Source organism: Hypanus sabinus, chromosome 1 (genome assembly GCF_030144855.1).
Source record: "Hypanus sabinus isolate sHypSab1 chromosome 1, sHypSab1.hap1, whole genome shotgun sequence".
In the NCBI taxonomy this organism is placed as follows: domain Eukaryota; kingdom Metazoa; phylum Chordata; class Chondrichthyes; order Myliobatiformes; family Dasyatidae; genus Hypanus; species Hypanus sabinus.
Window position 1 is genome coordinate 113635771 of NC_082706.1, and position 22454 is coordinate 113658224.

Consider the following 22454-nt stretch of genomic DNA (forward strand, 5'->3'; position numbering starts at 1 on the left):
TTAAGCACTTTGTCACATCTGTGCCAGTGGTATAATTGTTTCGGGACTTTGAAACAAGAGGTTCCAGGTTCAAATCCAACTGGCTCTTTGTGCACTTTCAATCCATGCTGGGTTGAGCATCGAACTGGCAGTTCAGTGTCGTAAAACAGACAAATGCTAAAGGAACAGAAAGGTTGCTGCCTGATGCGCCAAACAAGGCACAGGGTAGAACTTTATGCATCTGGTCACACACAATCTACCTTATCCAGATACTATCATACATTGATATATTGATATCAGCCTTTCCCTCTTTTAGGACCTGAGGACCAATGTTATTTATTTTCATAACTTTTTAAAGAGTAGAGGATTTGCGTATCTGGAATTTATTTTTTTGAAGATGGTTTTTAGCTTGTTCTTTGTCCAGCAAAGCTGACAAGGTTAGTTCATAAGTGGCAGAAATGCACATCAGTTTAGTGGTTTCACTATATTTCATTCAAGAAATCCATTCAAAGGGATGAGAAGCTTTGAGCAGCGTCCATTCAGAGATCTGAAGCATGAGAAGACGTAGCTCTCTTGGGTTTGCCAATTCACTGCATAAGGCATCAACTCGCGGCACTTTGGTATCTTGAGCAAGCAGCCAATCGGAGTTGGGAAGTGTGAGAAGACACAGCACACGGATTTGCCAATTGATTACGTAAATTATCAGCTCACGGCAGTTTGGTGTTTTGAGCAGTGGCCATTCAGCAATTCGGATTGATTGGCAAGAATTATTTAAATTAAGGCAGGGGCAAGAGGAGTGGACATGTTGGTGGGAATTTTGAGGCTGAGGCTCTGAGGCTTCAGCATGGAGAGGCTTGAGTGAGAGATGGCAAAAAAGCTGTAGGTAGGTTTTTCCTACTGTTTGGTTCTTGTTCTTCCTCCTTTGTATTTGCTCAGTTAGAACAGAAGAGATGTCAGGCAGGATGGTTGAATGCTCTTCTTGAGGGATGTGGGAAGGCTTGGAGACCTCTAGTGTCTCTAATGACCAAACCCACAAAAAATGCATCCATTTGCATTAACTCTATGTTAATGAGTTGGAGCTGAAGCTCCATGAACTCTGGATTGTTCTGGAGGCTGAGAGGGTGATGGACAGGATGTATAGAGAGGTAGTTACAAGACACAGGAAACAGCGTGACAGGAAGCGGAAAGTGGTTAAACTGCCAGTGTAGAGTACCACTGTGAGCCATTCCCATCAACAAGTATACCATTTTGGATACTGTTGGGCAAGATAACCTAGCAGAGGAAAATCAGAGTCATCAGGTCTTTGCCACTGTGTCTGGCTCTGTGACTCAGAAGGGTAGGGAGACGAAGAGCTGAGTTGTGGTGATAGGGGATTTGTTAGTTTGGGAAAGAGAAAGGAGGTTCTATGGATGAGAACAAAATTCCTGAATGGTATGCTGCCTCCTGGGTGCCGGTGTTCAGAGCATCTCAGATTGAATCCTCAGCATTCTGGGGTGGGAGGGAGAACAGCCAGAGGTTGCAGTCCATGTAGGTCCTAATGACGTAGGAAGGAAGAGTGACTAGGTTCTGCAAAGTGAGTTCAGGAAGTTGGGAATTAAGTTAAAGGGCAGGACCTCCAGGGTTGTGATCTCAGGATTGATACTCATACCACGTGCTAGTGACATCAGAAACAGGAATTATACAATTTAATTTGTCACTAAGGTGTTGGTGTAGGAGTGAAATCATCAGAATTTTAGGTCATTGTGCTTTGTTCCAGGGAAGGTGGGAACCTATACGGAAGGGGCAGTTTGCACCTGAACTGGAAAGGGACAAATACCCTGGTGGGAAAGGTTTGCTTGTGCTGCATGGGGTTGGGGAGATGGGTTTTGATAAACAAGTTGCATGGGGATGGGAACCAGAGTGGCAGAGCAGATAGTGGAGTGGTTGTGGAGTCAAATGTTGTTAAGACTTCAGACAAAGTCAGGAATCAAAAGGTTGAGCATGATGCAACTAATACCCTGAGCTGCCTGTATTTCAATGCAAGAAGTATCTTAGGAAAGGCAGGTGAGCTCAGTTGTGGATCAATACATGGAATTATGATGCTGTAGCCATTAGTAAGTCTTGGTTGAAGGAGGGGCAAGACTGACAGCTCAGTATTTTGAGGTTCCATTGTTCTAGACGTGACAGAGTGGGAGAGATTAAAGGAGGAGGGGTGATGTTACTAGTCAGGGAATATGTCAGTGCATTGCTCAGTCAGGACAGACTGGAGGACTCATCTAGTGAGGCATTATGGGGGGAACTGAGGAATAAAGATGATCACATTAATGGGGCTGTATTACAGACCACCGAAGTCTGCAGAATTTAGAAAAAAACAAATTTCTAGAAAGATCAGACTGTTGCAGGAAACAAGGTTCTTATAGTAGGTGATTTTTAACTTTCCATATCGACTGGGACTCCCATTCTGTAAAAGGACTAGATGGGATAATGTTTGTCAAATGTGTTCAGGAAATTTTCCTTAATCAGTACCTAGAGGTCCTAACAAAAGAGTATGCTATACTGGATCTACAGTTAGGGAATGAGAGAGGGAAGGTGACAAAGTTTGTGTAGGGGAACACTTTACATCTAGTGATCATTATGCCATTAGTTTCAAAGTAAATATGAAAAAATTAGGTTAGGTCCTTGGGTTGAGATTCTAAATTGGAGAAAGACCAACATTGATAGTATCAGAAAAGATCTGGCAAGTGTGGATTGGACAGGCTGTTTTCAGGCAAAGGCCTACTTAGTAAGTGGGAGGTCTTCAAAGTGAAATTTTGTATGGGCCTGTCAGAATAAAAGGTAAAGGTAACAATTTTAGAGAGCAAACACGAGGAAATCTGCAGATGCCTTGGTTTTTGCTTTAGGGAGCCTTGGTTTTCAATTGGTATTGGGGCATGAGGTGCATAAATGGGAGGAACAAATGAGGTTATGGAGTCTAAAGTGCAAAAAACAATTTAAAAAAAGAAATCGGGGGCTAAAAAAAGGCATGATGTTGCCCTAGTAGACGATGAAAGAGAACCCAAAGGGATTCTATAGATGGGTTAAGAGCAAAAGGATTGCAAGGGACAAAATTGATCCTCTGGAAGATCAGACTGGTAATCCAAGTGTGGAGCCAAAATAAATGGGGTAGATATTAAATTTTGCATCTGTATTTTTCAGGAAATGGGCATAGTCTCTAGAAGTGAGGCAAAGCAGCATCGACTTCATGGACTCTGTACAGATTACATAGGAGATATTTACTGTGTTGAGGCAAATTAGAGTAGATAAGCCCGCAGGGTGTGACAGTGTGTTCCCTCGGGCTCTGGGGGAAGCAAGTGCAGAAGTTGCAGGGGTATTTACAACTTCCGGTTTAAGACAGCTTACAGTAGTTCAGAAGGCAAAAAATTCAACTAAAGACATATAACATCTTTTCTAAAGAAAAATGGCGTGAATTATCGCGGGTAGGGGTGACGCTGGCTCACAGATGAGCCGTGCTGTGATCACAGATGGAGTTGGTGGTATTGCTGCCGGAGATGGACTGAGCGATTTGGAGAGGAGTAGGTGCGGAAGAGTTTTAATGCCCATCCACCTAACCCGGGTGCGAGGTTGGATTGTACATCAGTAGTGGGAAAGGTATTCTAAGGGATCGGTAATATAAGTATTTGGATAGACATGGACTGCTTAGAGATGGTCAGCATGGCTTTGTGCATGGTAGGCCGTGTCCAACTAATCATGTAGAGCTTTTTGAGGAAGTTACCAAGAACGTTGATGAAGGCAAGGCAGTAAATGGTCTCCAAGTGAACTTTAGCAAGGCATTTGACATGGTCCTGCATGGAAGGTTGGTCAAGAAGGTTCAGTCACTTGGGCTTGCAGGAGAAGCCAGAGAGTAGTAGTAGAAGGCTGCCTCTCTGACTGGAGGTCTGTGACTAGTGAAGTGCCTCAGGAATCAGTGCTGGGTCTGGTGTTTGAAATCTATATCAATGATCTAGATGATGTGGTCAACTGGATCAGCAAATTTGCAAATGACACCAAAATTGGGGATGTAGTAAACAGCAAGGTAGACTGTCAGAGTTTGCTGTTGAATCTGGACCAGCTGAAAAAATGGCAGATGGAATTTAATGCAGATAAGTGAGGCTTTGTACTTTGAGAGGACCAACCAGGCTAGGTCTTACACAGTGAATGGTACGGCACCGAGGAGTGTGGCAGAACTAAGACCTGGGAATACAGAGTCATAATTGATTGAAAGTGGCATCACAGGTAAATAGTCATAAAGCTTTTCGCACATTGGTCTTCATAAATCAAAGTATTGAGTACAGGAGATAAGATATTATGTTGAAGTTGTATAAGACATTGAGATCTAATTTGGAGTATTGTGTGCAGTTTTGGACACCTACCTACAGAAAAGAAATAAATAAGGTTGAAAAAGTACAGGGAAAATTTACAAGGATATTTCCAGGACTGGGGGATCTGAATTGTGAGGAAAAGATTGAATAGGATAGGACTTTATTTCTTGGAACATAGAAAATTCAATATTATGAAGGGTGTGGATAGCGTAAATCCACACAGGCTTTTTCCACTGAGGTCGGGTGGGACCACAACTAGATGTCATGGATTAAATAGGAAAGGTGAAAAGTTTAATGGGAACATGAGGAGAAACTACTTCACTCAGAGGGTCATGAGAGTGTGGAACAAGCTGCCAGTGCAAGTGGTGCATGTGAGCTTGGAGGATTTTGGATAGGTACATGAATGTTAGACCTTCAGACATAGGAGCAGAATTAGGCCATTTGATCCATTGAGTCTGCTCCATCTTTCAATCATGGCTAATCCTTCTTTCCCTTCCTCAGCCTTCTCCCAGTTACCTTTGACGTGGCCGATCAAGAACCTGCCTTAAATAGACCCAGTGACCTGGCCTTCACAGCTGCGTGTGATAATAAATTCCACAAATTCAACACTTGGCTCTAGTAATTTCTCCACATCTGTTTTAAATTGATGCCCCTCTTTCCTGAGGCTGTGCCCTCCTGTCCTAAACTCCTCCACCATAGGAAACCTTTCCACTTTAACTCTGTGTAGGCCTTTCAACATTTGAAAAGTTTCAATGAGATCCCCATCATCCTTCTAAATTCCATAGAGCAGAGGCCCAGAGCTGTTAAACAATCCTCATATAACCTTTTCATTCCAGGAATCATCCTTGTGAACTATCTCTGAATCCTCTCCAATGCCAGCACATCTTTTAGATAAGGAGCTCAAAAGTGTTCACAATACCTCAAAGTAAGGCCACACCAGTGCCTTATAAAGCCTCAGCATCACATCCCCGCACATATATACTAGACCCCTTAAAATGAATGCTCACATTGCATTTGCCTTCCTCAGCACTGACTCAACCTGCAAAGTAACCTTCAGGGTGTTCCGCACGAGGACTCCCAATCCCTTTGCGTATCAAATTTTTGGATTTTCTTCCATTTTTTGGAAAATAGGCCGCACATTTATTTCTTCTACCAAAGTACCTGACCATGCATTTTCCAACATTGTATTTCATTTACCACTTTCTTGCCCGTTCTCCAAATATACCCCATCCTTCTGCAGCCTTCCTGTTTCCTCAACACTACCTGCTCTTTCACCGGTCTTCATTATAATCTGCAAACTTGGCAACAAAGCCACCGTTTCCATCATCTGAAGCATTATTAGGGGTATGGAGAGCAGGTCGTAGGAAGTAGACATTTTAAAAGGTTCAGCAGAGAACAGATGAGGGCCTCATTTTGAGCTATTTTTTTCTATGACTAACTGCATATATAAACTTGGGAAATACACATAACTGAATCATCACTAGAAAACCTGAAGTTCATGTCATTACTCCCACAAATTGCAGCCTGTTGATTCAGAAAGTTTTCGAATAAAATGTGACCAATCAGAATTTCCTTACATTTTTTTCCTACTTGACTCCATGAGATTAATTAAAATTCTTACTATTCTAACAATTTATCGTTCTCTGTAGTTTTTCAATTGATCTTCCACCAGGTCCCTCTTACCATTTGTGTATACTAAACACCTAGTAATCCAATAGCTACTTTCTGTGTGTTAATTTCAGACAAAATAAAAGTACTGTATCCCTTTTCTCATGCTGTTTCCATCTCAAGAGATGAACCATTTACCAGTATCTTTTTGTAAACCTACAGAGTCACACAGCTATCTTGACTATACCTCTCCAAGTTTTCTGTAAAAATGCTATTCCTTTTTCTCAGTTCCTTTATCTCTGCTGCATCTGTTCCTGGGATGAGGCTTTTCTTTCCAGGACATAGCAGATGTCCTCCTTCAAAGAACAGGATTTGCCTTGCTCCACCATTGAACTGCCTACACCCACATCTCCTACATTTCCTGGACATCTGTGGTCACCCCATCTTCCTGCCACCTTAACAGGGATAGAGTTGCTCTTGTCCTCACCCACCACCCCCTGAGCCTCTGTGTCCAACCCATCATTCTCTACAACATCCGGCATCCTCAATGGAGCCCTAGCATCAAGGGTATCCTTTACCTCCTCCACCCACATGCCACCCACCCCAGGTCTCCGCGATCTGCAGGATCGCTCCTTCCATGATTCTCTTGCTCATTCATCCCTCTCCACTAATCTCCCTCCTGGCACCTATCTTTGCAAGTGGAATAAGTGCCACACCTGCCTATTCACCTTCTCCCTCATCAGTCCTTATAGCTGCTGCAACAATTCACCTGTGAATCTGCTCTGTTGAGCACCTCTGCCCCATCTGTAATAAAGCAGAATTTCCTCATGACCAAACATTTTAATTCCTATCCCCATTTCCATTCCAATATGTCGATTCATGGCCTCACTCGTAGGGTGAAGGAGTAACATCTCATATTCTGTCTAGGTAGCCTCCAACCTGATAGCATAAATATCGATTTCTCGTTCTGGCAATTTTTTCCCTCCCCTTCCCCTCTTCTATTCCCCAATTCCCTTATCTCTTGTCCTCACCTACCTCTCACCTCCTCCTCATGTCCTTTCTTCTTCCTCCCATAGTCCACTCTCCTCTCCCATCAGATTTCTTCTTCCAGACTTTACCTTTTCCACTCAGCTTCTTACTTCATTCCCCCTCCCCCACCCCCACCCACCTGGCTTCATCTATGACTTTCTAGCTTGTCGTCTTTCCCTTTTCCCCACCTTTTTATTCCCCTTTCCTTTCCAATCTTCATGAAGGATCTCAGCCCAAAATGTCGACTGTTTATTGATTTCCATAGATGCTGCCTGATCTGCTGAGTTTCTCCAGCATTTTGTACGTGTTTCATTTATTTTGTATTCCTGCTTGTATGTAAGCCTGATCTCTGTTGGTCACTGTAGCATAACCCAATTTGGCAACTTGTGCTTGCTGCTTCTCAATCTTGTTTTTTAATTAATTCATGCACAGTACAGCATTCTGGATAACTTTACATTTCCCTCTATGTTCTTGTCTTTCTGATTTAGGAGGTTGTGGATCCAGAGAATCATGCAAAAGATCCAAAGCAAGCCTCTAATATGGTTCTAAGAGGGTACACTTTTGACAGAGGTGCTGCCTTTCAGTTAATACTAAGAAACTTCACACCTTACTTTATTTTTAACCAAGACTAATTTGCAAGACAAAGGCTGAATTTTCATGGCATTTACTGTATACTGTCTGTATATGTACCTATGACAGCAATAAGTTTAAACTCAGACTACATTTGCATTTTCAGGTGAAGATCCTATTGGTACAGGAGGTATTCCTGAACTTTAAGATGCAAGCTTTAAAAGATGATGATGTTGCCATTACTGTTCCATTATGTAGGTTCATGCTGTATGCATGTTAGTTGCCAACTTTTCCCCATAAATTGTTTCGTCATGCTTCACAAAGTGTTTCATTTACTGTAAAGTGCATTGGAACATCTTGATATTTGCTATGGAAATTCACAATTTTATTTTTCCTGCTTTGGTCTCAGTGTTTTTTTTAATTTTATTTTCCATGTGTGCACTTGCTGCTGACCACCTTCCTCTGACAAATTAGTTTAAATCATTCTTCATGTAAGGACATAGGATTCATTTGATTAGGCTTGAACCAGCTAGGCTTATGGAAATTCTTCCTGCTGAAGACCATGTTGTAATGTCCAGAAATACTTCAACGTACATCATTTCTGCAGGCATCCTGCATTATTTTCCTGTTTCTATACTTAACATCCAGTGTTACATGCTAGTAATCCATCCATCAAGGCCCACTACTTTAATCTGTTTCCTTGCACCTCAAACTCTATCATTATGTCCTTGACCCTTTTCCTGTATTGGTTATTGTTTCCAATGTAAAATGCTGGAGGAACTCAGCAAATCAAGCATTTATGGTGATTCCTTTGGTATCTACAAATTATTGGCTTAAAACTTCAAATGGGTCCCAAGCATTATATAAGCAAAACTCTGAAACAAGCTGTTTGGCCCTCGTAAGTCTTGCATGTGACCCTTCTTATGAAAACTGAAGACATTTTTGGCCAAGTCATTATGGAAACTGTCACATTCTTGTGATTAGAATAATGTAATAAGAACTGATGTTCAATTGACTAGTACGTATGTATTTTTTTAATTGGGCTTTAATTAGCACATTTTTTCTGTGCTTTTGCAGTTGGCTTTGAGAGCTGGGAATGAGAAGGAAGAAGGGGAGACTGCTGATACAGTTGGTTGCTGCTCACTCCGTGTTGAACATATTAATTTGCATGATAACTGTGATGGACAGCAATGTGTGGTAGAATTTGACTTCCTGGGAAAAGACTCGATCCGATACTACAATAAGGTAGCAGTGGAGAAAAAGGTATAGTCTTCAACTCCATCTAGTCAGAAATGCAAAGACACGACAAAACACCTCTAACATCTTAGCCTGCTTTAATGTTGGTAATTCAGTTATTTCAGTAATCACTGCTTAGAATGAAAAAGAACTCTTCAAACATTTCTACAAATTCATTTGTGAAAGCAGCAAATTGTGCAGATATAGTGATCTATATCGAGCTTAATAGAAAGCAGCAATAATGTTGCTAAAATAGCCTTGATGTGAGAGAGAAACTGTTGTCATTTTCCAGTTGTTACTGTTACTGAAAATGAGAATCTTGAATGAAATTAATCTGTTTCTTTACCAATGACATAATTTGTTTTGACTGACATTGTGAGCATCAGAAAGTCACGGACCCTAGACTCTGCCACTCAGCAACACATAACTGCTGATTTACAGCAACCAATTAACCTGCTAGCTGCCACATCTTTAGGAACACAAGCACAGTGCTGGAAGAACTTAGCAGGCCAGGCAGCATCTGTGGAAAAGAGTAAACAGTTGATGTTTCAGGCCGAGATCCTTCATCTTTAGTTTCCTCTAGGTGAGGTGCTTTCCTCCCAAGTCCTATGTGGACCCCTGGAGAACTTACAGACTCCACACAGAAAGCACTGGAGCAGAGGATCAAACCTGGGCCCTAGCATATCTACTAGGTACACCAGTCTGGGAATTATTTGGCTAATGTGAAACACTAGCTAAATTTCACATAGGAATTCTCAGTAATGTTACTGGAAATCTCAATATTAGGAAGCCTTTAAGGATGTCCAAAAATGTGAAGGTGCCTGTGCTAGTTGTTAATTTATGTATTTATGATTATCTGAGTTGAACCACGGTTCAAACACAAAACCTTTCTGATCTGTGCAATTTGCTAATATACCTGCTTAAATCCTGAACCCATGCTGAGTAACATGGCTGAGGTTGTGAACCTGTTGTTGGGTACAATTGAAAGCACATTCTACATTGCAACTTTCTGTCCTAATACTGAATGACCAAATTATTGGTATCAAACTAGCTATTTTATATTTTCATAATAAATTAAAAGAATTTATTGAATAATTGAATGGAAAAATAATCCTTGTATGTTAAAACTCAGATTTTGCAAGGCAAAAGTTCTTACTTACTTACTCCCTGCTTTAGCCAACTGCATCAATTTACTCCAGTGTGAACTCAATTTGATACTTGTAGGATTCTGTAAGTTTTATCCCTAGTACTGCATCATCTCAAAGGCCATTTAGGCAAAACTCTAGATTATCTAGCCTTATTACCAGAGCAAATTGTAAATTAATTGCCTTGGACTAGAGCAAGATGTGATCATAGAATGTCGAAACTAAAATTGCAAAAGCTGTGAAGTCGCGATAGCTGAGACCTACATTCCATCAGTTCCTGACCTGGGGTCCACAGACTCCTTACTTAATGGTATTTTTCCATGTCATATAAAAAGGATAGGAACCCCGGTTTAATTGTTTGGTTAAGGATGAGTGCATAAACTATTATATCCAACCCTATTTCTCAACCGTGTTGCTCACCATCTTCAATAAGTGCTTCAGACAAGAGCTTATTTTCGGAGAAGGAGATTATAACTAACAGTGGCTATATTCCAGAACCAAGGCAGTTGAGTCACAAAATGCAGATAATGTTTGTGTTCACGTGCATTTGGAGTCCAAAATCATGCCATTGTTAGCTCACTTTCTTAACGCATACAAGATATATTTTACATTCAACTTCCACAAGGCAAAGGACTTCTGCCAACCTACCCTGATTGTACATCACTGTCCCCTGTCAATAAAGCTCGTGGCAAAACCCTGGAAGGCATGGACCATTGTTCATTACTTGCATACTGAGTAAGTCATGTTTTGGTGTCACAGATCTTTTTGGTTTGTTAATTTTATTACGCTGCTGAAATCTTCAGTCTTTGAGGTCTCTATAGTTCATTACTTCTGAGTCATTACACTGATTGGCTTCCTCAACACCTCAGTGAACCTCAAGTTACCCCAAACAAAAACAAACTTTGGCTACTTTTGTGTAGTTCAAATGGGATAAAAATATTCCATTTGAATAATATTGAATATTATTGAAACCCTAGTGATACATTAGTCTATCGTTTGTATTTTCAGTGTTGATTATAATTGAGACCTGTGCTTTTTTTTGATCCGGAATTATGATGAACATTGTCTTTGCTTATTTACTCAAGCTTCACGATATCATTGAATATTGTTTTTGTCCCAATTAATTGTGGGTTCAAGCCCAGTCTAAGAATTTAAATATATTATCCAGGCTGATACTTTAGGAGTACTATAGGGAAGTACTTATGAAGCTTTAAATTAAGCTTCCATCTGTATCCTTGGATGCAGAGAATTATTTGAAGAAAGGCAAATAAGTTCTCTCCACAATCTTGGTGCAATTTCATCTTCAATTAATTTTTACCAAAACAAATTATTTGTTTTTTTTTGTTATTTGAGGGACTTTACACAATTTGGCTGCTACATTCCCACCATTACAATAATAACTACAAAGCAGAAGGACTCAATTTGCTGGTAATGTGGTTTGAGATTACCTTGCACCATGAAACAGACTATATATAAATGCCGATTCTTTATTTGGTGTTCCTATATTTGTACATTTCTGTGCAGTACACACTAATTTTGAGTAAACTATCACTTATTCTTTCCATAGGTGTTCAAGAATCTAAAGTTATTCATGGACAATAAGGATCCTTCAGATGACTTGTTTGACAGATTGAATGTATGTTTCTCTTGTGGTTCTTGTTGGTACAGATTTATCTAAATTCAGGTTCTTGTTACTGAAAACCTGTTTTAATACATCAATGTATGTATTGAATTCTGCTAACTTTTGTTCACTGTAGTGAAAGCAATGTATTTCTCTGGAGCTGAGCATGTAAACAAACATTTGTTTTATTATTTTACTATAGACCTCAGACTTGAACAAGCATCTTCAAGAGTTAATGGAGGGACTCACAGCCAAAGTGTTTCGGACATGCAATGCCTCCATTACACTGCAAGAACAATTGGCAGAACTAACAAACCGTAAGTGGCTATTCTCTCATTGAATAAAAAATACAAAATGTGTTCAAAATATGCAGATACGATGACTTAATATTGAGTAAATCCTTTAATGAGAAATGGAGTCAGGCACAAAGTGTTCAAAGCAGTCAGCAGATTCAGGCAGTATCTCGATTAAGAGGAAATCACAGCTGCAGTTTGATTTTATTTGTTATTTTCCACGTCTGCAGTTTCGATTTTCACCAAAAAAAATAGGTGCACTAATTGTTTAGACATCAGAAAACGTTGCTCTTATTTAGTAGCTCTGGTAGCATCTGTAAAGAGTTGGAGTTTCAGGTTAGCCTTTCTTTAACCTGAAGCATTTAACATTTATTTTCTTTTTGTGCTGCTGAATGTTTCCAGCACTTTCAGATTTTATTTCATTTTTCCAGTATCTTAGTTCCTTTGATTTTTACTATTTTTTAGGTTTTTTAAAGAAGAAATTCCTGGTTAAGTTAAATAAAATAATGTTTTGTTTTAGAAACTAGCTGGCAATTAAAACCCACTCAGGTTTTTAGCTGGATTTTTAACACCTATATTTTTTTCTTTCTTTGATCAAATTTATTTTACACTTTAGATATTCAACATGACTTCAACTGATATAAAGATCCCAGTTTACTATTACAAATGTTTCTATTCTCTTTGCGCATGTTTGCTTTATGGCAGTGGGTGCTTGTCTGCAACTATTTTGTATTGAGTGTGACAAGGGATACTTTGGGATTCTGAACTGTTTCTTGGTCTCCAAAGTGTTCAAAATTTTATCTAATTAGACTGGAAACCTGATTCTAAAAACAAATGGGTGCAGTTCTGATTTGTGCATTGCATTGAAATAGGTTCTTCAGCATCCACAGAAGAAATCCAAACTCCCTTAAATACTTATAGTAATGGTATTGAAATGCAAGTACCTTGAGCAGGAACACTCACTCAACCCAATTCAAAAGTTCAAAGTTTATAGCTCAAAGTACATTTATTATCAAAGTGTGTATATACGATATAAAACCTTGAGATTTGTCGTCTTGCAGGCAGCCACAAAACAAAGAAACACAAGAGAATCCACGTAAAAAACCATCAGCCAATGTGTGAAAAAACTGAACAAGTGCAAACTCTTTAAAAAAAAAACCCAACAAATAACTAAACATGAACAGCAGTGTACCCGAAAATGAGTCCGCAGCCATGGAGCCAGTTGAGTGCTGATGGCTGCCCGCCACAGCTGCAGAGTCAGTTCACCGCTGAAAAGCCTCAGAGTAGAGCTGAACACCAGCTTCTCCTTATCCTTTGGCCATGACACCTTGACCTTTTTTATCTGGCTTGGTGCTTAAATCAGCTAAACATCGGTTTGCTGTCTGCTCTTGGAACCCAGGCTCCACCGCTTCAATCTGGTCAAGTCTGCTCCAGCAAAGGCTGCCACGGCCATACCAGTTTGCCAACAAAAACACCTGGTTATACCTGCATTTCAAAAGCTACCTCCCAAAAGCTGTGGATTCCAGTGATCGTAGTCCAGAAAATGTTTGTTTAATAAAATAATTAGCCGTTTTGTTTGCTGCCCACAAAGCTGTTACCATGTTTAGCCCCAAGCAATTGTCATATCATTTCCAAGAAGGCTCCTGAGCAAACTTGAGTACAGAAGCAAGTTAGCATGTTAAAAATTTAAGTAGTGCAGATACAGAAAAACTTTGAAGTGGGTCACTCCAGAACAACGTAGCTGTGAGGGTCAATCCTAAAATAAGATTATTTGAGATTTGTATCAGGAAGCCCATAATTGCATAAAGTGAATGCATATCTGGAACAGTCTAATTGATAATGAACACTGGGCAATCGAAGCTTTCAGGTCAGAAATCGCATTATTGTTGAATTCAAGAAGTCAAGAATAAAGAATCTAATGGGGTTTAACATAAATTAGCCAATAAGAGGTTTACGTGAATAACTGTTCCTATGATTTGTCATTTGTGACTGAAAGTTGGTGTTGAAGGGTTTTCTGGATCCTTGTGCAGCTGAAATAGTTTGTAGAATTCACTGTAATGCAATTTTTTTCAGTGACCTGGTTTGTTTACATTTTTCTTTATAGCCGAAGACAGTGTTGCAGAAAAAATCCTGTCCTATAACAGAGCTAACAGAGCAGTGGCCGTTCTGTGCAACCACCAGAGGGCACCCCCGAAAACCTTCGAGAAAACCATGAAAAACATGCAGGCCAAGGTACAATGTCCTGAGAACCAAAACAGAAAATAAAACTGAAATGTGCATTTACAGAGCTAGGGTTGTAGATTGGACTAGCAATTAGTCAGTGTAATGCTTTTTAAGAAGAATGCAACCAAGCATTTTACACAAGTGAACCTATTCCTTTTTAGTGGGCAACTTGTCTATTTTGGAAGTATTTTATATTGCGCTACAGAACTATAGGCACCATGTGACTTGCCAGCTTTTCCTGATAACTTGTCTGAAAATTCCATTATCGTAAGCTAGCAATTTTCCACAGAATTTCACTACATTTCCCAACATTCTTTTTGTTTTATAAGTTCTATTCAGACTTTTTACTACAAGGAAAGATTTCTAATTAACAACTTGTCTGGATGTTTTTAATTTGCTAACATAAACTTAACTGGGGTCACATTTTAAATGTCATCAGTGTTTTCAGTTACCATTTGTAAAAGCTCTGTCATCATGTTTGTTATTTACATTCTCCATCATTTTAGAAGTGGAGACAGATCTTCTGTTAATTAAAGTGAATTGTTTCAAATTAATTCAGTTAAAATTATTTTCCTTCATCACACCCCATTGTATCTTGGAAGTACATTACCATTCCTATTATCCTGGGATTAAAATCCACCTGCTCCCTAACCTAAAAGTGTAATGAGAGTGCCTTTACCAGATGGGTTCTGGCAGTCAGGGTACCTTTCTGAGGGATAAGCATTAATTGCCAACTTTTCTTAGAATATTCACGTCCTGAGACTGAATTAAGTTGGCCTCCATCAATCCTACAGTAATCACCAATCCTATATGTGTATGGTCAATATGATTCCATCAAGGCTCTTCAAAAAAATTGATTTGTTTGATTTGTCCTGTTCATTATTTCCCCAAGTTTTCAGTTTCCCTGCATATCCTGTCCCACTGAAAAATATTAAGTTGTCATCTATCCACTTCAAGGATCAGCATTTGCAGACATTGCAATTAGAGAAGAAAGAAAATTTTAAAATATTAATGCCTTTTAACTTCATTATAGGTATAACTTAATTTCAGAAATGTATGTTAACTTCAAATTATGAAAGGAAGTTAAACATGAGTTCAACTAATACCAAAGTTGGGTTAAATTAAAAGGTTAAGTTTTGTCTATTAAATATTTTCAGGTGCATTGCACAGTGTAGTGCTTAATGAGATCTGAAGGATGTGCTGTTTATCTAGATAAAACTTGCCTTGTGATGTGAAGCTGCAATAGAAACCTTTCCAGCTTCAACCATGATTGCTGGGACAGTTCATCTCCGTGTCAGGCGACTCAGTCAGTCAGATAAATTCTATTGCTACTCAAAGAACCCTTCATTTTTAAACGTTAACTGAGGTCTTGTTAGTGAAGTGGGGTGGTTTACTCACCTCACAGATAAGTAACTTGAGGGCCTGCTATAGAATCAGAAATTTATGACACAGAAGGATTTCATTTGACTCATCGTGTCCATGTTAACAAAAATGGGAGCTTCCCTCTTCATTCCATAGTCCTATTGATTACCTTTACATGGTCTTTTTTTTTCTGCCTTCACACACTTACTCAGATGAAAATATTATCTTCATCACCCATCTAATCGTTATTTTATTGATTACTTTTTTAACATTGGATGCCACGGTTTATCTCATTAGTAAGGGTGACAATTTTGTGGTTTATCACTTGATTGGGAATCAGTAAATTTGGTAGGAATAAATCAGGTGTGATTTAAAATTCACATTTTTCTGTTGGCAGATTGAAGCAAAAATGGAGCAACTTGATGCAGCTAAGAAAGATCTGAAAAATGCCAAGGTGGATTGCAAAATGAAAAAAGATGAAAAATCTAAACAGTAAGTCTGAAAAATCATTGAACAATCTTTTACTAAAATTAATTATTCAATAGGAAGCAATGAAATGTGTATAAATGTTTTTTTTCTCTCTGTTGAGCTGATAGGAAATCACTTTTACAGCATTAATGCACTCTTGTTTCAAAGGATTTTCCTCCCAGCTTACTCTGATGTTAACAGGATGCTCATATCAAACTGACTCCTGCATTGATAGGCCAGGAACAGGCAGAGGCCATTCAGCTCTCAACTGAATTGCCATTCAATTGGTTCATGGCTATTCTGAATCTGTCAACTATGGTTGCATAACCTTTAATATTCTTCCCTAGCTAGCATTAATTTTAGCCATGCCAGGTATTCCAAGAAGGATATCCAGGTTTCTGATACCCTCCTGCTGTAGCAGTATTTCTTGGTAATACCATGAAACAGCTAGTTTTAGCTTTAACCTTATCCTTCTTTTCCCATCATATTGTTTCAGTTTGTAGACCATTATCGTCTTGTGAAAAATCTACAGTGAACCTGACAGAATTATGTTGCACTCTGTAGCCAATTGCTCTGATAATATTCAGGCATTGACATGTTAATAATGCATTATTTGGTAAGGAAGAAAGAAGCACCTAGAATATGGAGGAAGAGGTTGAGAGGGAAAGAGTGGAAAGACCGGTGAAATTTTGACAACTGACTGAAGTTCAGTTGTCTTGGTTGGTTGGATGCAGGAAGGGTGAGAATGGGGAAAAATAAACTTCTTGAAATGCTTTTCTAAATGAATTAACTTGAAGCTTCTCTGTGTAGTGTGGTTGAAAAGAAGAAGAAACTTGTCCAAAAGTTAGAAGAACAATTGAAAAAATTGGAGGTTCAAGCAACAGACAGAGAGGAGAACAAGCAGATTGCATTGGGCACATCCAAACTGAACTATCTTGATCCTAGAATCACAGTGGCTTGGTGAGCAAGAATAATACTTTTTTTTTAATGTTGAAATGCAAAATTGTTTTAGCCATTGCAGTGAGAAATGGGAAAGAATGGAATTTGATCTACTGAATAATCCATTCTATGAAAAAAGTATTAATAAAGCATGGGAGTTGCATATTAAGTGACTGTTTACTGCAGAAGAAGTTTTTGAATATCAATGTTGCTTCATTCACATCCAACAAATTCAGATATTGAAGGGCTAACTGGGTGGCACAAATAGTTTTTCCCTTCAAGACTTCAATTTTTGTTTTTCCAGATACTGTTCAATTTATAGCAGTTACAAATTTCAAATAGCCTTTATTATTTTGCTCTCTATAATGCTTTCTAAAAACTGTGTTTCATCTTTTCTGATTTGGTCAACGTAATCTTTAGTATCCTGCTGATTCATGAAATTGCAGTTGAGTAGTTCCCAGCATAAAATTGTACAATTTGGTTACCAATCCATTTTCTGTTTTTTGAAGGTGCAAGAAATGGAACATTCCCATTGAAAAGATCTACAATAAGACACAGAGAGAGAAATTTGCCTGGGCTATTGATATGACTGAGGAGGATTTTGAATTCTAAAACAATTCTCAACTCAAAGCAATTGCTCTGTACCTCAGGGAGTTAAAAGAAATGTTGCATTATAAAGATTTGTACTCAAACACTTCGGTGAATGTTTCTGTTAATTTTGTATTCGTTAAGTTTATATATAATACAATTTTTTGATAAGTTTGCATTGTGCACGTTTGGTAGGAAATGTGGAAAGAAGTAAGATTAGAGGTAATGAGTATATAAGCCAAATGAAAATTACATTTGTCTTTGTGGAACACATTCTTGAGTATACACAGGGAATGATTTCCTTCTGAACAAATAAATTCATTCTCATCATCTTAATATCTCAGTCGCATTCAAAATTCTTGAGCTGTTACATGTAAAATATGCAACCACTGCCGTTGCAGGGGAATATCATATACAACTGTAACCCTCTCAATGGGGTTCTTACACCAATATGGCTTGTTAGCTGACAGCTACATACTCAGCGGTGAGAAAGCTGCCTTTAAAAAGCTATATATGTTTAGGGTCGGTACGATTTGAGGTTCAACCAATCAGGAACCTTATTATGAGTGAATACTGTGTTAATACTGCCCACATACAGTGATCGGTGGCCCAGAAATGACCGATCTTACACTAGCATAAAATTATAGAAGTATATTTACCGACTTTACAGTTACAGGAAAACAGAAAATAAAACTGAGAGGGCCCATTACAGTTAAACCAGTCCAATGTGCACAAAAATCATTGGAGCTTATTTCTGGAGTAGTTGGGGGTGTATCACTTTACCCACACACTGGACCCACGGTCTGCGTGAAAACACCAATGCAAGTTTCCCTTGAAGGCCATCTTGAACAACTAGCTTGGGAGTATTTGCCCCTCCTCCTTGGGGCCATTAATCTGTACAAAGCACTTCTCGCAACAGGGATTCTACTTCCTATGGCATTCTGTGGCATATTCCCTTATCTCCCATGCTGCAGCTCCCACCAAAATGACTCTAAAACCAGACCACCGTCCTTCAGAAATCTCTCCCCACCCAACTCTCCAGAAACTGCTCTACATCCCATGAGCCTGATCGGAATGTTGTGTCAGCCAAAGTTGGACATTATAGCTCCTTCTCATTAGCCCAAACCAAAACACTCTTGCCAGAAAACTGCTAAATTAAAATGCCTCACATCACAGCAGGAGAAATCTTGGCCAGGATATTCCACAATAATCAGCTGCATTTCAAACAATGGCATAGCTCAAAACAAAATTAAAGTACTATAAAACAAGATGATTGAAGCATGAAGTATGTCAATAGATTGGTGCTGAAGTGGATTTGTATTCAAGTAAAGCTGTAGTCTTGGAGGATATTGGTTCTACCCCCTACCCCTTTTACAGGGAGCATGCCTTTGCATAGTGTCATGGAGCACAGCCATTTTTGCTTGCCACAGCTATGCTGATTAGTGGCCAACCATATGCACCTTCCAGCACTTGGCCCATAGCCTTCTATGCTGATATTGTAAGTGCTTGCTAGACACTTAAATGCTGTCACTGACTGTTTCCAGCACTCACTCATGCAGAGTATTTTGGGTATTCTCCACAATCTGGATGGATAAAGGTCCTGTTTAACAGGTCCATAAGACATGGGAGCAGAATTAGGCCATTTGGCCCATGGTGTCTGCTCTGCCATTCAATCATGGCTGATCCTTTTCTCCTCCTCAACCCCATTTCCCAGCCTTCTCCCCGTAACCTTTGATGCCATTTCCAATCAAGAACCTATCAATCTCTGCCTTAAATACACTCAGTGATCTGGCCTCCATAGCTGCATGTGGCAACAAATTCCACAAATTCACCACCCTCTAGCTAAAGAAATTTTTTCCACATCTGTTTTGAATGGACGCCTTCTATCCTGAGGCTGTCCCCTCTTCTAGATTCTTTCCCACCATGGGAAACATCCTTTCCACATCTACTCTCTAGGCCTTTCAACATTTGAAAGGTTTCAATGAGATCCCCCCCCACCCCATCCTTTTAAATTCCAGTGAGTACCAACCCAGAGACATCAAACTTTCCTTGTATGACAAACCCTTTCATTCCTAGAATCATCCTTGTGAACCTCCTCTATACCCTCTTCAATGCCAGCATATCTCTAAGATGAGGAGCCCAAAACTATACACAAGCTGAGGTCTCAGCATCACATCCCTGCTCTAGTATTCTAGACCTCTTGAAATGAATGTTAACATTGTATTTGCCTTCCTCACCACTGACTCAAACTGCAAGTTAACCTTTAGGGTGTTTTGCACGAGGACTCCCAAAGGTCCCTTTGCATCTCAGATTTCTGGATTTTCTCCCCGTTTAGAAAATAGTCCATACATTTAGTTCTACTACCAAAGTGCATGACTCTGCATTTTCCAACATATTTCATTTGCCACTTTCTTGACCATTCTCTTAATCTGTCTTAAATCCTTCAGCATCCTGTTTCCTCAACACTACCTGCCTCTCCACCAATCTTCATATCCTCTGTAAACTAGGCAACAAAGCCATCTATTTCATCATCTAAATCATTGATATATAGCATAAAAAGAAGTGGTCCCAACATTGACCCCTGTCACCAGCAGTCAACCAGAAAAGGATCCTTTTATTCCCGCTCGCTGCCTTCTTCCAACTCAGCCTTTGCTCTAACCATGTAAGTAACTGTATTGTAATACCATCGGCTCTTAACTTGGCAAGCAGTGTCATGTGTGGCACCTTGTCAAAGGCCCTCTGAAAGTCTAAATATGTAACATCCCCTTTATCTATCCTATTTTTAATCTCAAAGAATTCCAATAGGTTTGTCAGGGAGGATTTTCCCTTAAGGAAACCATGCTGACTTTGTCCAATCTTGTCCTGTGTCACCAAGTACTCCATCACTTCATCCTTAACAATTGACTAACATCTTCCCAACCACTGATGCCAGGCTAACTGGTCTATAATTTCCTTTCTGCTGCCTTCCTCCTTTCTTAAAGAGTGGAGTAACATTTGCAATTTTCCAGTCCTCTGGGACCATGTCAGAGCCCAATAATTTTTAAAAGATCATTTCTAATGCTGCCACAATCTCTAACACTACATCTTTCAGAATCCTAGGGTACAGTTCATCTGGTCGGAGTGACTTAGGTCTTTCAGCTTTTTGAGCACCTTCTCCCTTGTAATAGTCACTGCACCCACTTCTCTTCCTTTACACACAACAACATCAAGCACACTGTTAGTGTCTTTCACAGTGAAGACTGATGCAAAATACTCGTTTTGTCCCCCATTATTGTTTCTCCTGCCTCATTTTCTAGTGGTCCTATATCCACTCTCATCTCTTATTTTTACATACTTGAAAAAGCTTTCTATCCACTTTGATACTATTTGCTGGCTTGCTTTCATATTTCATCTTTTCCCTTCTAATGATTCTTTTAGTTGCTCTCTGTAGGTTTTTAAAAACTTCCCATCTCTATCTTCCCACTAACTTTCGCTTTGTTGTATACCCTCTCTTGTTTTTACATTGGTTTTGACTTCCCTTGTCAGCCACAGTTGTACTATTTTGCCATTTATTTCTTCATTTTTGGAGAAAAATGTCCTGCACCTTCCTCATTTTCCTCAGAAAGGCATGCCATTTCTGCTTTGCTGACATGCCTGTCAGCAACTTACCATTTACTTTGGCCAGCAACTCTCTCATACCACTGTAATTTCCCTTACTCCACCTGAAATACTGCTACGTCAGACTTTATTTTCTCCCTATCAAATTTCAAGTTGACTTCAATCATATTGTGATCACTGGTTCCTAAGGGTCCTTTTACCTCAAGCTTCCTGAAAGCCTCTGGTTCATACATAACACCCAATCCAGTACAGCTGATCCCCAAGTAAGCTCAACAACAAACTGCTCTAAAAAGCCATCTCTCTGACATTCAACAAACTCACTCTCCTGAGATCTATTAGCCCCTAATTTTCCCAATCGACCTGCATGTTAAAATCTCCATGACTTTGCCCTTTTGACACGCCTTTTCTATTTTCTGTTGTAATCTGTGGTCCACCTCCCAGGCATTGTTGGGAGGCCTGTATATAACTGCCATCAGGGTTCTTTTACCCTTGTGGTTTCTTAACCCAACCCACAGGAATTCAACAGGTCCTGCAGCATCTATGAAGGGCAGTAAACGTTTGACATTTTGGGCTGAGACCCTTCATCCAGACTGAAGAGAAAGGGTAAAGAAGCCAGAATAATAGGTGTGGGGAAGAGAAGGACATACTGGCAGGTGTTAAGTGAAACTCACCCACTCTCCTTCCCTCTCACCTGGTATCAGCTTGTTCTCCTTTTCCTCCCCCACCTTATTTGGGCTTCTTCCATCTTCCTGTCCAGTCCTGATGAAGGCTGCTGGCCTGAAACATTAACTGTTTATTCCCCTCCATAGATATTGAATGACCTACTAAATTCCTCCAGCAATTTATGTATGATCCTCAAGATTTTCTGCATCAGTATTTGGAAATATGACAGAGTGCTCATGAACCTTTCAGAAATCTAATGACAGAAAAGAAGAAGCTGTTCTTAAAAGGTTGAGTGTGGGTTTTCAGGCTCCTGTACCTCATCCCCAATTGGTAATAATGAGAAGAGGGCATGCCCAGGTAATGACAGATGCTGCCTTCTTGAGACACGGCTTCTTGGATAAATCCTTGATGGTGGGGAGGGTTGTGCTTGTGTTAGAACTGACTGAGTGTACAACCCTTTGATGTCTCTTTCAATCCCACACAATGGAGCCTACATATCAGGTGATGTAGCCAGTCAGAATGCTCTCACCGGTGCATCTGTAGAAATTTGTAAATGTTTGGTGATGTACCAAATCACCTCAAACTTATGGCGAAGTAGAGCCACTGGCATGCCTTTACCTTGCGTCCACATGCTGGGCCCATGATAGACCCTCAAGATGCCCGGAAACTTGAAGCTGTTCACCCTTTCCATTGTTGAACCCTCAGTGAGGCAGGTGCATGTTCTCCCAACTTCCCCTTCCTAAAATCTACTATCAATTGCTTTGTCTTGGTGGTGTTAAGTACGAAGCTGTCGGCG

General features: G+C 39.7%; 1 protein-coding gene across 3 annotated transcripts in view; it reads left to right on the plus strand.

The window, feature by feature from the left end:
- Positions 1-17739, plus strand: part of LOC132396777 (DNA topoisomerase 1-like) — a 40491-nt gene extending 22752 nt beyond the window's left edge. The window contains exons 8-14 of one of the 3 annotated variants that reach the window (XM_059974672.1): positions 8601-8786; positions 11472-11540; positions 11728-11842; positions 13923-14050; positions 15801-15895; positions 16682-16831; positions 17320-17738. In XM_059974672.1, the coding sequence (XP_059830655.1) occupies positions 8601-8786; positions 11472-11540; positions 11728-11842; positions 13923-14050; positions 15801-15895; positions 16682-16831; positions 17320-17422 (846 nt within the window). In that variant the 3' untranslated portion in view covers positions 17423-17738. Of the gene's footprint in view, positions 1-8600; positions 8787-11471; positions 11541-11727; positions 11843-13922; positions 14051-15800; positions 15896-16681; positions 16832-17319 lie in introns of all 3 variants that reach the window. The other 2 variants (XM_059974661.1, XM_059974679.1) reach the window with 2 other exon arrangements.
- Positions 17740-22454: the final 4715 nt, after the last annotated feature.